General features: G+C 42.0%; 1 protein-coding gene across 2 annotated transcripts in view; it reads left to right on the plus strand.

The window, feature by feature from the left end:
• The window catches only part of ALDH1A3 (aldehyde dehydrogenase 1 family member A3), a gene marked incomplete at both ends in the record, with an annotated part of 32,124 nt that extends 13,971 nt beyond the window's left edge, over window positions 1-18,153 (plus strand). The window contains 8 exons of one of the 2 annotated variants that reach the window (XM_080351549.1): window positions 934-1,062; window positions 3,502-3,615; window positions 6,641-6,743; window positions 7,414-7,598; window positions 12,905-13,069; window positions 15,300-15,457; window positions 16,654-16,728; window positions 18,081-18,153. In XM_080351549.1, coding sequence (XP_080207675.1) covers window positions 934-1,062; window positions 3,502-3,615; window positions 6,641-6,743; window positions 7,414-7,598; window positions 12,905-13,069; window positions 15,300-15,457; window positions 16,654-16,728; window positions 18,081-18,153 — 1,002 coding nt within the window. The remainder of the gene's footprint in view (window positions 1-933; window positions 1,063-3,501; window positions 3,616-6,640; window positions 6,744-7,413; window positions 7,599-12,904; window positions 13,070-15,299; window positions 15,458-16,653; window positions 16,729-18,080) is intronic. The other variant, XM_080351550.1, reaches the window with a different exon arrangement.
• Between the last annotated feature and the right edge of the window lie 1,513 nt (window positions 18,154-19,666).

Raw genomic sequence — 19,666 nt, forward strand, 5'->3', positions numbered from 1 at the left:
ACATTAGACTAAATTCTGCTTTGTCTCGGAGCTGCTGGGTGAGGACAGAACTCATCTCTTAAAAGCCATGCTGCAAATTTATTGGAAAGTGTCAATTTGTGGATTCCTAACATATTTGGCTTCTTTGTCGATAGCTGAAGGCCCTTGGCTTGAGTCTTGACAAGAAGTCCCCTTACTGTTGGCCTGCTTCCATCACCTCTGAAGCAGCATTAATTATTTTTAATGAAGAAATCCTTTCTGCTGCCAAATGACCTTTCTGAGATTCAGTGTAAGCTAGATTTTCCACTTCTTGCTTAGGCTCCAAGATCTACAAATACACATGACCATGAAGGAGATTAGCACAGAGGAAACTGATGTGGACTGGTTCCTAATTCCAAATTAGAAAACTAATTGGAAAGAAGCAATTTACAATTTGAAGGGAGTATAAGACCTCCCCTGGATTTCCATGACTGAATAACCCACTGCAGTTTCCTGGTTATAAACCTGGAATTTAATGATATTATATAACTACTAACTACTCACCCAATACCTGACACAGAAAAATGAGTTTTTTCAATGAGCCATTGCACCCTGTAATTCCTGCTCATAAAGGCACGGTATGAAAGCGATGCACCAGGACACCGCCTGCAATATAATTTCTGTGAACAGCCAAAATCTTTTACAAAGTGTGATCAAACTCCTGTAAAAAATGAGGTCACATCATGCAGAGGCTTGTCCAACATAGAGGATTAGCTCGAGGACTGCCAGCAACATTTGGGATCTCGGGGGGAAATTGAGGAATTTATACTCCGTAGTCCAAACACAGTATTTTAAGCAGCTGCTTCTCTTTGGGGATTCCTCCCAATTGCTTCTGTCTCCCCGAGCTCTGTGAGGGTGGGAAAAATGAGCAGGTGACTGTGCTGGGCTGATCTGACCAGCCTCGTGTTCTTGCAGTGGAACTTCCCGTTGCTAATGCTAGTTTGGAAGATGGCACCAGCGCTGTGCTGTGGAAACACTCTGGTGATTAAGCCAGCTGAACAAACTCCTCTCACGTCACTGTACATTGGCTCGCTGATCAAGGAGGTAAGGAAATCCGAATGTCCTGGCTAGGTACTGTTCTTTTAAGGTTTTAAGCAAGAGTGTATTTCAAATGGGCTATGGGGTTTTTTTTAGGTTTTAAAGCTGTTAAAGCCCCACAGAGAAAAGTGAGAGCAACCTTTGTCTTCAGTCTTTTCCTTCAAAGGCCTCCATGGCTGGCAGTGGCTAGCTGGGAGGTGGCAAAATCACAAAACCTGTCAGTTTTTCTTCTTTCTCAGAAAGCTGCAGAGACAAAAAGTGGTGGTTTTATTCTTCTCTTCTCTTCTCTTCTCTCCTTTATTCCTCTCCTCTCCCCTTTGTTTTTCCGCTCTCTTGAAGGAGGGGAAGACTACAGCTCAGTTTTATTAAACAATGGGACAAAAAAGTGTGATTAGACAGCAGTGTTGTGTTTGTACCATTTTAAAGTGAGGTAATTCAACCAAGACAGTTTCACAGGAAACAATTCTTCATAATTTCTGCAGTTCATAGAACAATTTAGCTATGTCTGGCCTATAAAGTCAACTCGATACTGACATAAAGGGAAGACCATAGGTTGGAATTTCAAAATGTTGGTTTAGGGCTTGTCAGGTAGGATCTCAGGTGCCTTCAGATGTATGAATCATACCAAGGTGGTGAGAGGTGCACAGCACCCTCCAAGACTCATCAGTACTTCCTATATCTACAAATATGACTAATTGTGAGAAAAATTAAAAGGGCTGTAGATACACTTTTGCCTCTCAGCTGGAAAAGTCTGTTTATTATGCTCAGTCTAATGACGATGATGATTTTGCCTCTTCTTGGCTTAACCTGGGAGAAAAGAGAACGATACACTAATAATTGACACTCATGGCTTCACCATCAGGAAAAGAGTACAAAAATACTACCAGTTAAATATCTCTTGCAGTTAATTGACTTAATAAGATTACACAAGGCGAGTGAGCACAGGGTGCATTTTTCATGACTTTTAAGCTCTGTTGCAGAACTGCTTTTCTCACTCTGACATACAGTTCCCCAAATACAGACAAAGCATTTCCACAAAAAAAACCCCAACACATTAAGTTCTGGTGAAATTAACTTTTTGAGCTGAAATTCTAAGATGCTTTTTTCTCACAGTTGTCCTTCAAGGCAGAAGCGTAGTTAGAGCAGAATAACTTTATTTGAAGATGTTCCTTTCTCCACCCAAAATTAACTAAATTCTTTGTGGCTTTTCAGAAGAATAAGTGGATTTTTCTTTTTTAAAAAGCTTTAAGAGGATACAGAAGATGTTAACACACAAGCAAAGCTGTGTGTTAGGTTCAATGAAATAATTTTGTGTCAACCAAAATATTTTGGCTTTCCTTTTTGCTGAAAAACAGAAAAAAACTTTTTGGCTAAGGATGACCTGAACCAATTTTTTTTGTTTCCTTGTGGCTTTGCTGCTAACTCCAAACACCATTACTTGCACAGTTTGCCGTGCAGTATTTTCTTGAAAACTCATTAGCCAAGATGCAAACTCTATTAAACTCACTGTTATCATTGTCACATCCATAGAAGAAATGAGACTGCCCTTCCAATTTATGAAAAGTAAAAATGGGAAAATATCTTATTAATATATTTTTTTGCAAGGTAGCGCATGAGCGATTACTTCTATCTTTTCTCTATTAGGAATGAGCAACTGCATTTATTGAGACTTTATATTAAAAAGCCATAAGAAATGAGGTGAACGTTTAATATCCTGCAGTTCCACTGTTAGAAATTGCAGGGAAAACAACTTTGTGCGATCAGTAGTAGGGGAGGGTTAACCTAGAAGAGCATAATCCTTGAGACTCTTCTTTCAGGAAGGAAAACCAGACCAGTAAGTCCTGCACTTCTCACACTAGAATTTCACCTAAAGTTTTACCATTTGTCTCTTTTGGCAAAATTCGTAGTTGGTTAATGTAGGTTGTAAATGTGGTGGAAACTGGTATAAGTCTGTTACCATCTGCTCTCGTATTCCTGGTTTATCAGCTCAATCATCTAGTGAGGTTTTACTGACTCCTTAATCCCTCTGGCCCCTGAAGTACCACAAATATCAACTTTGGTTCAAAACAAACCTTCATTCAGTTACCCCTCGACTCTGGCTGCACAGCAGTAGCTGGGGGGTGGGGGGCAAGTTTGGCCAAAAGACTCACTCTCTTTTGACTTGAAACTGGGATTTCTCCAAGAACTCATTGAAACTTGGCATTTCCTAAGAATAGCTGTTATTTTCATTGGCATCTACTCCAGCTGGTAGCACGCAGCCACGTTACTGGAAAGTCTGGAAAACAGTAAGGTATCTGGTGTGGGCTCCTCGTCTGGAAGTCACAGTTCTTAATTGCAAGTAATATAGAGCTTCCTGAGAACTGAACTGCAGCTTTCCAGGGTGCAGATCAGCTCCAGAACATGCAAAATCTCTCTCTACAGAGCTATATTTAACCTCTGTTTTAGGTGGGTTTCCCTCCAGGTGTGGTGAACATTGTGCCAGGCTATGGCCCCACAGCTGGAGCTGCTATTTCTACCCATCACAGCATTGATAAAATTGCCTTTACTGGATCAACAAAGGTAGGTGATGAACTTCTCATAAAAACACCTGTTGTTCCTCTTTACATTCTCTTCTAAAACTGCCATCGATGTAAGGCTGGACCCATGAAATGTTGATGCTTTCTGTATTGCCAACACCATTTCCCATCACATTCCATGTGACAGGATTTCTCAGAAGTGTTTGGGATTTGTCTAATTCAGGTCCTTCTGCTTGTGACAAACCCTTGTCTTTGTAAACTGGGTTTTGCCAAACTGCCACATTTGTATCAGAACTATAAGTAGTAGATGCTCTAACATGAGGCAAGACAGTCTAGAGGAGAGGCTGGCCATGACTTAACATCCTGTCATTGACCCCATGGAACTTCTGGGCAAGTTTGCCTGCCAGTCCTGCCCTGCAAGTGTGTGCAACTGGAAAACATGTCAGTCAGAGCCCTGAACAATTCTTCCTTGGCTTTAGTTACTTCTCGGGAACTAAGACTTAAATAAAAAAATGGCCCCATGCCTGAGGCTTCCCCTGCTGACGTGGATGGGATTAACATTCGAGACCTACACAGTAAAGCGCCTTCTCTTCACTTTTTTTCCTGTAAATAGCTATGGCTGCCTTGCTTAGGAGAGGGCTGGAAGCAAGGCCTCTGCACTCTCAGACACCTACAGCCATCTTCTTCTGTACCCACATCAGGGCAAGAAGTGCATGGTTTGCCCTAGTCCACAGAATTAAGCAAGGCTGTGGCATGCAAATGCATTTATCTCCAGTAATCACTGCTGTAAATTCTCAGACAAAAGCTTGCTTAGAAATGTGAATGACTTTCCACTCACTGCTGTAGATTTTTCTTGAAATATATATGCACCCCTTGAAGAGGGGCAGTGTCCAAAGAATGGAAATGCTGACACCAATGGGTGCAGATGAGGCAAATATAGTCTCTTCTCTTTCACTTCTTTGAGTAACATTGTTCGTGTTGTGCATTTGTGGATTTAGTCCATTCTTACGTCCATCCTCATAATTGCAGAGTGTAATCTAATTGTGTGATGATGATGAATTACCTTGAATGGTATTTTTGGTCGGTAAAGGTAACGCAAACACTCAAAAGCTGCTGCATTTAACAACAGTACCATCTAGTGGCTTTGTGTACATACTGACTGCTCCGCTTATCCCATAGGAGAAGGTGTGTTAAGCCTCTGTTTCTGTATGAGGATCACTGAAACAAACACAAACGCAATAAAGTAAAAGTTCACAATGAACTTTTACTCTCTTGATAGTTGGTCTAATCTAGGAATTTACCCAGATACATGCTTCTCTCCAAATCCTAGATCAGAAACTTTTAGCCCAGATTAGATGCTGGCTTTGTGAAAACAATAGTTTATAGACTCATCCAGCCCACATGGGTCTGTTTGGGCTTTTAATGAAAAAGGAGTGTCCAGTGGATTAGGGGCAGAAGGAAAATCTCAGCTGCTGGAGCCCGTAGGCAAAAAACTCTTATAGACACTGCTTGTCTTCTTAATCCATGGGTGTGCAGGAAACACCGAGGGAGACAGATTCTTTGCTAATGCATGTATAATTTAGAAGTGTTTTCTTCCCCCTCCACCCATCTGTGAGTTCAGTTGCATCTTCACAGTATTTGCAGCATAATGCTACTGTTTCTGAGCCAGGAAGTAAAGCTAATTCAAAATACATTTTGACTTAGTTTTTAAGCTCCAGCTTGGGCTCAGTGCCAGCCTGAAAATACTGAGCTTAGGCTCCACGAGAATTCTCCCATCTAGATTTGTTTCTTTCTCTTCGTTTATTAACTTACTCTTCTTTGTCCAGCTGACTTGTAGTAATGCCTCTTGCAAAGCTACACGTATCTTGCAGCATAATTCATCACTTATTTCTGCTGTGTCTAGTGATTAGAGATGATCTGTACTGCTAGGTTCAGGAGTCTTGCTTGAGTTACAAAGGCAACCAGTGAGAAATGCAGACCTGTAACTGCCAGCCAGCTTCCCCACGCTTTCCTTGCTCACAGCTCCACTCCAGGGCAACAGTATTTTTGGACAGAAATGAAGTTAAGATTGCCATGTGCAAAGGTAGAATACAAGAAAACCAGTTACAAAATGAGGAAATTCAAATATAAGGTCACACTTAGAAAAATAACCTGCCTTAACAATTGAAGCTCCCAAATAGTTTTAACTCTGTTTCTATCATTACTAAATTATTTTGATGCTTCATCTATGCTCTTCCTGTAAGGAATACAATTTGTTAAATGGAAAGAGAAAGGGCTGGTTCGGTGTTACTGGTATAAAAAGAAGATAGCACAGTCAGTCAAAATTTGGGGAAAATGGTTGATATGAAACAATTTTTCTGTGGGAGGAAAAACCTTAGATTGACATTATTTGATCAAATTCTGGGAGCAGAGTAAATCCTTCTGTTCAGAAGATGGTGGCCAGATAAATTTTACCAGATGGTCAGAGCAGGTTCCTGGGCAGAAAGTGCCATAGCAGAGCTAGACAGTTTTTCTGTTGCCATCCTCAGGTTTTGCCTTGGAAGGAACATGTCTCAGCTACTCTTGTGTGTGGAGCAGCTCAGCCTAAACTATCAGAAAGAAGTAGTTTTCTCCTAAATGTCAAAATCTCTGCATGGCTTTCTGGTATGTGAGTGGTAACAGATAGGAACACGAAGTTCTTATCATTGTCTTGGCAAGGTCTACTCTAAGAAGTTGAGTTCCAAATTTTTTAAAGTAAAGCTCATAAATCTAGGAGCCCTTGCTGATTGCTGGTGTTGCTCACTAGCCAGCTCTGAGTGACAGATAACATCAGGATGCAGTTCCTGTAGCTCTCTCACACAGTCCATCTTTTCAGATCTGCCTAAACCAAACACTAATTCTGGGGCTGGTTTTGCCCCAACACATCACAACAGTAGGAAACTAAAACCATTTCAGAGTGCTATTCCTGACTTCCACCTGCTGCAGCCACCCAGCAGGCTCTTCTATCCTTCTCAGCATCACACTTGACATGCTGAGTTAAGACTTTCAAGGGAAAGAGCCTGTGTCCTCTTTGTGTCTCAATGCTACAGGTTGGAAAACTGATCAAGGAAGCTGCTTCGAAAAGCAACCTCAAAAGGGTGACACTAGAGCTTGGAGGGAAAAACCCCTGTATTGTGTGTGCGGATGCAGACTGTAAGTATTGGCTGCTGTGTTTATTTGCTGTAAAACGCCATGTGGTGCTCCTGTGTGTCTCTACTGGACTAATTTTGCATGTCCTGTTGTGATTTTGTTGCATTAGCGAGTAGCACTAGGAGATATGTATAACCTGTGACCACCCAAAGTGGCTGGATAATCTTATGTGGCTTGGGGAAAATTCTTTCCACTCTTCTGCACAGCATGGTGGAGGTTGAAAGCTGGAGGAATTTGTGCCATCTGCTAACAGTGAGCATTGCAAGGACCTGCTCTGACCCAGCTGTCCCATAGAAGGGCATGTTGCTTTTGAAACAATCACTGCTAAAACTAGTTTTCAGGAACGAATGCACAGTATCTAGGAATCCATGTCTAAATTCCCACTGTGAGGAAAAACTGGTTGCTGCCCTCAGTGAGTCTTTGTAGAAGAAAGTATCGGGGGCTACAGCAAACTAGACCTTGAGACAAAAGGCAGGAAGGGTGGTGGAAATTATAAGAGATCTGGTTTGGGTGCAGTATGAGGCCTTGTTGAGTGCCTGCAATGGGTGTGGACCCTTGTCAGCATATTTTTTAAGAAGGCTTTCAAAAGAGAAAGGAAAAAACAAGTCTGGAAACACTGTAAGGCTGAAACTGTCCATGTGGTAATGCTTTTCCCTCCTGGGCCGCGTTGCAGTGGATTTGGCAGTGGAATGTGCCCATCAAGGCGTGTTCTTCAACCAAGGGCAGTGCTGCACGGCTGCCTCGCGAGTGTTTGTGGAGGAGCAGATATATCCAGAGTTTGTCAAACGCAGCGTGGAGTTTGCCAAGAAGCGACTTGTTGGAGATCCCTTTGATGCCAGAACTGAACAAGGGCCCCAGGTAACTGTGTGCTTGAGAACAGTTGTTTGGTTTTTCACTGTGTTTTTGTTTAATTGTCCTTGTGTAAATATTATCCTTGCTAATATGGTCCCAGCAGAAGTGCCGAGGGGTGAGTAATGTATTATGGCTTTATTTTTCTCTCTATTTCAAATACCAATTAATCACAACTGTTGAAATGTTATGTTGTAATTTTTTTAAACACAAATGTATTTAATTCACTTCTTATCCAGCTTTATGGAAGGAGCTGCCTCCCTGGTACAGTAATACAAAGCACATCGAAGGGAGCAATAGCAACGCACAGAGGAGTGCAGCTGCAGCAACAGCCATTCAGATACTTGGCTGTGTTGGTGATGACAAGTAGTTAGAGCCCAGGGACTCCTGAGTCCCCACTTTCCCTCTGCTCCTCTGTCCCCTTCCTGATCCTTTGGAGAGCTTTCAGCTGAATTAGAAGGAAGAACCAGGCCAAGCTGCTGTCATGATCAGCCTTGTCAATGCTTCCAGAGCTTTCCTCTTATTTTTGACTTCTGAAGCCATCTGAGCTGTGGTGGAGAGCTCTGGAGGAAAATGATCCTTGGGTCATATTTTCTAATAGGGCCACTGTTTGCTACCAAAAATAAAGGGGAAATCCCAGAAATCTGTAGCCTAGGCCTCCTGTTCTTAGTACTGCACTGTGACGTTTTTTTTCTTGATGTTATATAGGGAAGGGATGACTGGTGACATCTGTCTCTCCTTGTCTGGATCTAGGCCCATTTACATATGATTCATATATGGCAAAACCTCATTGCATGTCCTCATGCATGGGGAATAAGATTATGTACATCACTTGTTCATACTGGAGCTGCATCTATCCCTGTAACTTGCCTAGAAAGCGATTTCAGACTGCTCAGCAATCTTTGGAAAATAATTACATGCTGGAACTTGCTTCAGCAAAGATGAGCTGACCCTCATATTGTTTCAGGGTCTGCTCTTACCTTCTGTAAAGGGCTGTCAGCTTTTCAGGTATGTTTGTTTTAATATAACATGATCCTAAATTTTATCCAGCAGTAGCAGTAAGTGAGTTGCATTTATAGTTAGTCCCACCAGGACCATTTTTGCCTGGCTGCTCTGACAAAGAAACACTGGTTTCATGAGAACAGCCCCTGAAATCACAGGTGTAGTCATGAGGTTTTAAAGGGTGAAACACCCTGCAGTGAGCAGAACATGTAGGACGAGGCTGCTTGTTTCAGTTCATCCATGCTCCCAGCTCTTGCCAGGCTGTCAGAACAATTCCCAGTGCTCTGGCGTCACAGTTGTAGCTTAATGGAGACTCTTTGCGTACAGAGCTATAATTAAGGGTAACAGTAAGGAACAGCAGCATCTGGTCAGATTTTAAATATGGCCCATCGATCCTCTTTGCTTGTTCTGGCTTAGCTGTTAAACTTGTAGCTGGGAGAGAGAGCACAGACACACACACCCCTGCACTTCTCTGCATGCAACTGTCAAGCCCAAGATAGGAAAGTGTTGAGAGAGTGAAAGGAAACTGTTAATCCCAAAGCTTTCATGTGGCTGCCAGTGCAAAGGAACAATAACTTCCTCTGCAGCTATGGTTGCTTGCTCTCTGGAGCCTGTGCTGTAAGACGCAACACACAGAAATGCAAGCAGAAGAAAGAAATGATGCAGTGTCACAACGGCTTAAAATGCCTACAAATGTAGCAAAAATTAACACCTGCCTACAAGTCACGGTTGAAATGTAAAGCTTCCGGATCAAATTTTTCCTCTTTCCTGAAGTAACCTGAAAAGTAATCTTTCTTCCTCTTATCCTTCATCTCTGTCAGGCCTCAGTTGCTTCAGATCCAGGTCATTGCTTTCATTCTCCTTCTATGTGGGTCATGGTGAACATACACAACAGCGTTACAAAAACGGCCACATGCTGCTGCATGGACCCCATCCTGGGATGATCACTGACTTAGAAACCAACAGTGGAAGGAGTTGGAGCCCATGATCTTTTTGGTCCTACATCAGCTCCAAGTGCTTGTAGCCAGACAACAAGACCTGCAACTTATAGAGAGTTCAGAAAGTGTAAAAGAGGAGAGTTTCTGCAGTCCTGACTTAGAGCTAGCTCTCCATGGAAACAAGCTGCACCATGGCTGAGCACAGTGCTCTGAGTAGCTGCAGAGACAGCCTGGAGCAGGACAGCATGGGGTGACAGGCAAAACTCTTCCATGAGAACTTGATGTAAACTAATTGATGTAAGCTAGTACTGGAACAGTGGTTCTGTCTGCAGCTGCTTATTCCTATGTTGCATGGCACATATGAATTAGACTGGAGAACTGGCTTACTTAGGTCTAATCCAGGCTTTTTGGAAGGGAGGAAGAAAGGTTTTACTCAGGTCAATCCCCTGATGTGGACTGTGCACTGGCATGGATGCTCATGGCATGAGTGTGGGGAAAAAGACTGTCAGCTGCACTATTGGGTTATGCTGATATAAACTGCACTGCTTTGATCAAAATTAGGTCAAATTTAAACAGTATTAAATTCAAACAGAAATGAGGCATGCTTCTGATGAGACTTCTCCAAAAATCACATGTGTCTGAATGTGTTGACTGGCTGGAATTCAAAGGACACCACAAGAAACCTGAGGGGTGATCAGAACTCTTGGAGTAGAGTGCCAAACTGCAATGTACACCAAGGGCATATTTTTTAAACTTTGGATTTCTGTGAGCTGTATCATAAGAAGTAATAAAGTAAATCTGCACAGATGGCAAACTGGTTAACCAGTGCATTATACAACTGTGAAGAACAGACTACATTAAGTGAGACTAAGATCCTTGTGTACTAGGACAAAGATTAGTTTAGAACAAGACTAGACTAGTTTTGTCACTATAGAACCCCAGATACCTGGATTTGGGGACTATAAGGCCTGACTTACATGAAGAAAATAAGCAATAAGGCTGTGTCGTGATGCTTGCTAGCCAGAAGTTATTCAGCCACAAACCTACTTCTTGATTTTTAAGACGGTGAATATTTTCCTTGGACTGTAGATGTTTGTGTACTTTAGGATTAAAATGTGAAAGTACAATATGTAAGTAGGAAGAGTATGTGTCTCAACAGTGTGTTGGACACAGTTAAGGGGTCATTCCACAGGATTACAAATGCTAGGTTTGGGAAAGGAAAAACTGCTCCTTGCAGTCTTGACTTAAATGAGGCAAGATATGGAGATTTGGGGGTCTCACATTTTCAGCATTGCAGCGATCCTTAGAAGCCTTCTTCTCTTTTGAGTTAGGTGGACAAACAGTAGAATTTGCTTTACCAGATCATGTGTTTTTAATAGAAATCAATGCTCAAACCATAAATAATATTGGAGTAGGAGACAGAATTTAAACAAAACTTGCAATGTTACAATGACAAACAGTTCCACCCTTGCATGTCATTTTTACAAATGTTTTCTTTCCCCAGTGTCTTTTCATCTAACTATAGTTTGCCCTGCAACAAGTTACAGCTGTATAAATATCCTTGTTTTGTTTTCTGTGATGTGAAGTGGATGAACTGGATTGGTCTGGATCACAGACATGCCAGGATGGAAAGCACTTGCAGATATTTTCAAATTATTTACATTTGGCAACTAAGCAACAAGACAAATAGACAATACATATGACACCTGCCAAACTTACTATGTGACACTCTGTGTCCTATATGAGGGTGCACATTTCCTCATGCAGTAGCTTGTATCAAGCGTTTTCTTGGGTAGCATCTTAACAGATGAGAGAACATGAGCACTTAGCACAAGCTGTCCACAGTGTGTATGAGATGCACATCTGTGTGGCAGGAGATGTGCTGTTCTCTGTGTACCAGAAGTACTCCAAGGACACCTTCCTGAAGCTTTGATATTTGTCTAAAAGCATGAAAACTTGGATTGCGTGTGGCCAGGATTAACTAGGGACAGGATATAGTCTGTAATCTGGAGGAGTCGAGTGTGGAACACTCCATGTAAACAGTCCCAACTGGCAACTGGCCCTGCTGAAATAAAACCAGATGCCTTGGGAGGGGTATTGAACAGCACAAGCACCTGAAGATACCTAGGTCTCAGAATAACCTCCCAGGCTGCCAGGACACCTTGAACCAGTGGATGGAGTCTTGTATTTAATCACCTCAACTAATTTGTCAAGGGTTTTGTTAGTTTTACTTTTTTTAAAAAATATCTCCATAAGTCTTTTACCATCTGCAGTGTGATGTGATGAGGCGTTTCATTGCTTTCATCATGCAAATAGCCATATCTGACTGTGTGAAACCTGACAGTACCTGCAGTACCTGGCTGTATGTGGAGCACAAGAGAAGGACCAGTACTGACCAGAAGTGCTATGCACTGCTCCACCTCTTCCCAGCACATGACCCACTGTGCTTCTGGAGTATGTGGTATCTCCTCTAAGCCCTGGGGCAAGGCTGCAAGGTTGTGTGACTTCAGTGACCTGTGTCTGAACGGGGATTTCCCCACCTCTACTGAAACCCCTAATTTAAGGGCTAGTAACACAATAATACTCACTATCACATATATGGCATGCGTGGGGAGGAGTTAGACAAGGTTGGTAGTTATAAGGGAAGATATGGCTCCATGTCCAGAGAACCAAAAAACACTGGAATGGTACTAGTCTCGAAGACCCATACAGGTGATTCTGATTTTAAAAGTATGGCATCAGTGCAGTAGTTGTTCTGAAATCACGCCATTAATAGGGCTTATCTTTGAGGCTGTTCATATAGTGTTTGTACATCTGTGGAAGGAGATGGAGACACAGCTCGCTGTGTTCTTCCAGCTGGGGACAGATCACTGTGCCTGAAGCTGCACATTACAGCAAAGTTGACTTAATACTTCATAAACCCTGATTCTCCCTCCCTTGCACTGATTCTGTTGCTGGTTAGATCCCTTGCTGAGCCCAACAAAAATGCCCCTTCTCAGCTAAATGAGTGCATGGAGAGGGTCAATAAGTCCCAGAGCTGGAGTGAAGTGAGTGATGGGGGTGCATACCCAGGATGCAAAGGATGGGGAAGTGGGGACACTCCCTCCATGTGGCAGCAAACTATTAGATCAGATTAAACTATCACACATAACTCCACCTTCTGGTTTTAGTGGCTCAGGGCTATGGCCATGTCCCATCTTTCACCCTACCTATTGCCTGACTGCCATATCACAGAATGAGATGTAAAATTGTAAAATTACCTGGTTTGACAGTGCCCTGCAAATGTACCCCTGGGCCACATACCATGACTCCAGTCTCTGGAACAGTGATAATAAAGCTGCTGCTGTCTGTTTCTTTTCCTTTTGTGTCTGACAGATTGACCAAAACCAGTTTGATAAAATCCTGGAGCTGATAGAAAGTGGGAAGAAAGAAGGGGCTAAGCTGGAGTGTGGGGGTCTTGCCATTGAAGACAGAGGCCTGTTTATAAAACCCACTGTGTTTTCGGAAGTCACTGACAACATGCGTATAGCCAAGGAAGAGGTACAGTACAAGTCACCTGAACCTTTATGTGCATTTACTGCTCTAAATGGGAAAGGAAATATGTATTGTCATGGTTAGAAGGAAAACCTGAGAGAGGAAAAGAAATTTCACTTATTTCACTTACTTAAGTGTCCTAGTAACTGCCTAATGCTGAAATCCATCCTACTAATGAAGTGTCTGCAAGGTGAGCTTCAATTTCAAGTGTATGTGCATGGCAGAGGGGAATTGTAAGAGGAAAGGGAGGAGAGCAGAATAGGCAAAAAAAACCTGCCAAAATGTTTTAGCAACAATTTTTGTGCAATTAATAGGTGTCTGTTTGCCAGCCCTTTCTAGTGCTTTGCTGCTTTCCCCCATTTTGTTTGTTTTTCCAAAAGGGAAGTAGCCCTGTGAGTGTACTCACTAGAAAATAACAAACTCAGATAAAAACATAATAGATAATACTACCCTAAAGCTTTTGGGTCTCACTTCAGGAGAACTTGATATAATGCAAAATACAAGCACACACCATACCTAGATACAACTGCTCTAAATGCTGGTTCTGAATAAGAGTGGTGATGGAAGGGTTTCTGTCTGAATCCTTTATTTAAAATACATATACTTACAAATATAATTATAAATATAATAAAAATAAATGAAACTGTGGCAGGCTGGTGCAATTCTATGTATTTTTTGCCCTGAAGTTTGAAAGTTTTCCGAAGACAGATTTAAGCTCTCCCACTGTACACGGACAGATGGTTGTACAAGCCATTGGCTCTTATGCACCTCCTACTGAGTGGACTTGAAATTGCTCAGCTATGGCACAGGCTGATTCAAAGTGGCAGAGCAGAGGATAATGTGTGTTCTTCCTTCACTACTTTGTGAAAAGGATTTGCTTTATTGCAGAAAGATGGGACAAGAGCTCTGGGACATGAAGCTGGTGAGGAGGGAAGGAATAGCCCTGCTATGCTGCTGCTGAAGAACTTTTTTCAAGTAGCCTTAACCTCTGAAATAATCCTAAATTCTGTTCTCATGGTGAAATCTCCTGAGGCTGACCATTTTTTTTCCTATATGAAAACATGGTCAGAGCCAGCAAAGCACAGATCTAACACCCTGGCTTTCATTATTCATATGCAGAAAAATTGAACAAGCTGCATGTGATTAGATACTGTGATATTCCTTTGAAATACAAGTTAATCTACTTTTTGTCATGTTCCCCAATGGAAAATAAGTAGTTGCCAAAGTCTAACTGGCACTGTATCTTACAGTTTAATCTAACACTTTTTATGGGGCTTCTTACTGTTCACTCCTGGCAAAACATTGAGATGTGTCAGATCTGCCACAGAATCTCTAAGGGACCTGGGAAAGATATCAGTCAGACTGGGCATGAGTTACACTCTAAAAATAGAGGGAATAAGAGCTGAAAATCCCATGACAGGCCTTTTTTTAATGAACTGACTCCAAATCCCAAGTCATGATTCCTGAAGCTTATCCTGTTTCATTCATTTACAGTTTTGTTGCAAACGCACATTCATCCTTTGCCTGGGATCAAAGCTCCAGTTAAATACCTGGATCTTCCAAAATGAAGAAATTTAGAAACACTTTAATGAGCCTCAAGGCCAGGCAAACTGCTTCATCTGGCCATCAGGGTGGCACAAGTGAGACTGTATCTCACCTTCAAGGGGGGGTTATTGTACTGTAAGACCAGGCCAGAAAAAGGCCCCCACCTTTGATTCTGTGCTTGATGAGAGACCCCTTCCCAGAAATTGGGGTGTATAATATTGTGTATGCCTGCTACCTTACACTGGCAACCTGGGAAGCCAAGCTTGTGGTCAAACATACATCTGGTAAAGGTACTGCACACAAATAAACTGCGTGCAATGATGCAATTGAAGTGAAAACCAAGGAAGACAACTTGCAATACTTGAAATATATTAATTACTTCTTGAGTATACTCGTTGAGTCCAAATGGAGAGTGGTAAATGGAGTGAGGATGAATCATTTGAAACTTGTCCAGATCCAACTCTGCTTATTTTGATTGGTACAGATGATCTGTTAGCTGTCGGATCTTAGCGTATATTATAGCACATTACTGTACTTCCTTTGAAGTCAGTTTAACTCTGTCAGTGACATCTGGAAGGTTAAGATGTGACATTTTAAATAAAGTATCCAAAAAGCATCTGATTCTGATTACTTCAAAATTACCATGATTAGCAAAGGCTTTCTTGTACTAATGTTTAACTGATACATGCAGATTTTTGGGCCAGTTCAGCCAATTATGAAGTTCAAGAGTATAGAAGAGGTCATAAAAAGAGCCAACAGTACTGAGTATGGACTTACAGCTGCAGTGTTCACCAAGAATTTGGACAGAGCATTAACACTGGCTTCTGCTTTGCAATCGGGAACTGTCTGGTAAGCAGAGTGGGACCAGAGCATGGGCTGGGGTTTTGTTTCCTGGGAGGGGAGGGGGATGTATGATTTGGAATCATGTGTAAGTGCTGGAGGTAAGATGTATTAGTAGTCTGCTTAGTTCTTGATATTCTCTTCAGAAGCAACATCCATTCTTCAAAATAAGGTGGTGAGACTCAGACAGTCTGGTGGGAAATGGGCTGCTTGTTCATTCAGTCGATGTAGTCCTTCGTCTGGAAAACTCTGAAAATGTAGTAGCTGTAGTAAGTTCCACCAGACAAAATCCTGTATGTAGAAAAAAGTCATTCTTATGATCTCTAGGTAGCATCAGATGGAATCTTAAATGCACACATCAGTATGGACAGTAGATGGCATCACACCACTGTTGGAAAGACCAGTAGCTATTTTTGCTTACACAATTTTAATACCTTGTCTTATACTAGAAACATTTTAAAGATGGAATCCTGATTTTTTTTTTTTTCCTACTAAAGATAGGAATGTGATCTGGTGTCTGATTTGGATGCATACACAGGACTGATTTCAAGAGCTGGTGCCAGAAGAGTCTGCCTCTGAGTAATCTTTAGATAAAAATGGGATGTGGGCTTTGAAGGATCCATGTCCTGTACATATGTGAAGGGTCAGTCCTTCAGCACCAACATGTACCAGACTCTCTTCAGTCATTTGATCTTAATGAGATGCTGAGGAATTATCTGCATTAGCTTTTCCTACCTAGTGGTCACAGAAACGGGGCTAGTGCTTTCGATTTACTGCGACACAGTTGTCTAATGCAGCCCAACTTTTTTCTATAGATGGAAGTGGATGGTGGGGCCTGCGTGTGGATGCTTAGACAGCTTGCTGAGTAAATGCGTTCACTTCAGAATGTGCTTCGTTAAGCTAGGGAATAGGCTGGACTGTTTATTTTAAGCACAGCTCTGATTATGGCATAAATTGCAGCTCAAGCGTGAATGTCTTAGCCACTAGAGACTATGAAGTGAGATGTGGGTCAGAATGAGTACCAGCCAAATGTTTTCTGTTTCTGTAGCAAAATAAGATTTTATTGCTAAAATCTGGTTTTTCAAGCCAATAAGCTGTAGAAAGAGAAAACTGAGAGACTTCAGTCTTTTTTGTATTGTTGTTGTCATCATCTTGCTTCTCCTTGGTATTGAATTGTCCTTTTACAATTGATGTTTTTATTGTAGGATCAACTGTTACAATGCCCTCTATGCACAGGCTCCTTTTGGTGGCTTTAAAATGTCAGGCAATGGCAGAGAACTGTAAGTTTTGCTCAATATCTTGTTTATACGTAGTTGGTGAATGCAACAATTGTGACTCTGTGAAAATATTGTTGAATTTGCTTTCAAACTGTCAGATGTGAGAACGTAAGCGAGTGTCTTCAGGAGTGCCTTAATCTGTTTTATAAGATCTTAACTCTAGTCAATTCCACTTGCAAGCATTTTTCCTCACCAATGTAGATTTTTAGATCAAGGGAGAATTATGGAACCTTGACTGAGGACACTGCTATCCACTCCAAACATCCTCCACCTTTATATGGTGGTATCTGGGCCTCCCTTGACTGCTGTATCATTGCTGCTGGTTGGACCTCTTCCCACCTCTGACTTTCTGATGTTGGAACTAGAACAAAGAATGGTCTTCAAGATCATTCTACCTCCCATGTTCCAAGCTTCCTACTAAGTGATGGCAAGACCCTCTGTCCTTTTTCCCCAGCCTGACCTTTTGCACATGGTTACCAGACATTCCAGCTCTCATTAGTTACTAATGCAGAAATTTTTATATCAAGATTGCTCTGTAATTTAGACGTAGAGCTGAGAAATTGACTTAAACCTTAATTTTCTTCATGTATAGGAGAGAGGTGGGTTTTACTACACCATTTAGAAGACCTTTCAGAGGAATTTAATGCACCTTTTCTTTCAAAAGACAGATTTATTTCCAGGAACCATTTCTAGTAGCTATTCTGGTGCATCTGCTGCTCTGAGACATTCAAATACCTCACTTGCTAAGCACAGTAAACGAATGAATCCTCAAACGGGACACATGTATTGGGACCTTATGGTTCACTCTGCCTGACTGCCTGGCTAATTAAAGGGGTTTATCCTTTGGATGAGGCATAGGAATGGAGCCAGTTTCCACCAACCAAGACATAACACAGTGGTGGGGTCTGTCATCACTATGTGTTTCTAGAGCAACTGTGCCCACTTGATTATATGGTATCTTGTAGACAGAGGGTTACTTTCTTTGAAAAATAAGTTAAACAGAGTTATCAGTGCTTAGACACTCATTAATGTTGATGTTTCTTCAAGGGGTTCTCAGTTTTCACTAGTCAGAGAGTCACAAGGCATCATCTTGTGGGTTACTGTGACCAAAACCATTCCATGTTTCTTTTACAACAGGGTGTAGTTGTGTGTACTTATGCGCATGTACTTAGTGAGTATTTGAAGTGGTGGGCCAAATTGATAGCTGGTGTAAGCTAGTTCAGGTCTGTTTTTAATGGCCTGATGTCATCTACAGCAGCTAAAATACTGTTGTATAGAGATCCTTTATCTTAGGGAAGTACACATTCACATGCTACAACTGTTTGTCCCTTTCCCTCTTCTCTCTTCTTTTCCAGTGGTGAATATGCTTTGGCAGAATATACTGAAGTGAAAACAGTCACCATTAAACTTTCCCAGAAGAGTTCATGAAAACAGAAGGCCTAAAATGCTGACACTGAATGTGACACATGGGGGACGTGTTCAGAGCAAAGGGGAGGGGAGGGGTAGGCAGGAAAATGGAAACACCTGACTTCATTCCTATGGAAACACTGAATCTACTGGACTCCATTTTGTCAACTGGCTCTTCAAAAACTGATTTAACGGACCCTCCTGGAGTGGCACACACTGGCACTGTACAAGTCCATCTGTCTTCCACCTGTGACTAAAATGCTGGCTGGTCACAGTGGTTGCAGGACATCTGCTTTCAAACTGTGCCCCTGAAGGACATGGATATTGATGGCATGTTAGAGAGACTTCTGGTACCATTAGCATGGACTGTTAAACACCTCTTCAGAGACCGATGGGTTTCACTTGGCAGAAATGGGCTTGAGTGGAAGGGCTGATACAACTTGGCTGAAGTTGGAGTTTGTGTGGAGACTGCAGCTGGTGTTTGGGAAGGGAGGGCAAGCTTTCATGGAAGAATCTGTAAAGAAATTCTCTTTGTAAGAGCTATCTTTGTCTCTCTAAAGACACACGTGTTCTCCGTATTGGTGAGATTCTAGCCCTGAATTAGATTTATGGAAGTTTCCTAGAGGATTCCTTTGGGGCCGGTATTTCACCCAACAGAGCTGGATGTTAAAGTGTCCTTTGAACCTGATGTTTTAGTGTGCACACATTACAGGTGCTGCAAATGCAACTTACTGACTTGCTAACGCTTCTGGTTATGAATGAGTCACAATTTTATCTCAAACCTTCACTACAGCACTTTTTGCAAGAGGCTTTTGCATAAACTGTGCCTAACGTGATGACACAGAGTTGAATGCTAAGCATGTAGTATGGTAGATAGGCCACAGAAAACATCCCACACTGGTCCTTCTGTTCTGGAGGGGGAAGCAGAAGAGCTGCAAGCAGCTGTCCTGCTCTCTCTTTCTCTGTGTGAATGTGTCTTCATTTTTTGAGCCAGAGCTGTTATTATGAGAGTCAAACTTACAAGCTCTTCTCACTGCTTCTTCAACCTGTATGCATGTAGCTTCAAATAATCTTCTGGAAGTACAGTATGAAAAGGCAGGTGCTCCCAAGCACACACCAAGTGCTGAAGATGTGGGTGTACAAACAAGTTGCCATGGAATAAGGTACAGCTGGACTTAAATGTCTCAGCAGCTTCACAGTAATTATCCTCATGTTACCTGAATAGCATCCACAGCTGTCACATCAAATTTGTGCCTTAGAATCTCCTGCAGTAACTTTGCACGCCCAAACATTACTGTGAGCTTAATTACAAGCCATATGCTGTCTTCATTTCTTGTGTCCGCTACTTTCCCTCCTCCTACTCCTGATTCTGTGCTGGAGAAACGCTGGCAAATGTATGGGAAGCTCTGTGTTCACAGGAGCTGTAAGTGTGTGGGAGTTAATGGTGTCCCTGTGTTAGGTAGTTCAGCTGATCTTGCTGGGATTGTCCTCTGACAGCAAATTGCTAGAGGTCCCTTCTGGCATATCAAGACAT

This window comes from Nesoenas mayeri (genome assembly GCF_963082525.1).
Source record: "Nesoenas mayeri genome assembly, chromosome: 11".
Lineage (NCBI taxonomy): Eukaryota > Metazoa > Chordata > Aves > Columbiformes > Columbidae > Nesoenas > Nesoenas mayeri.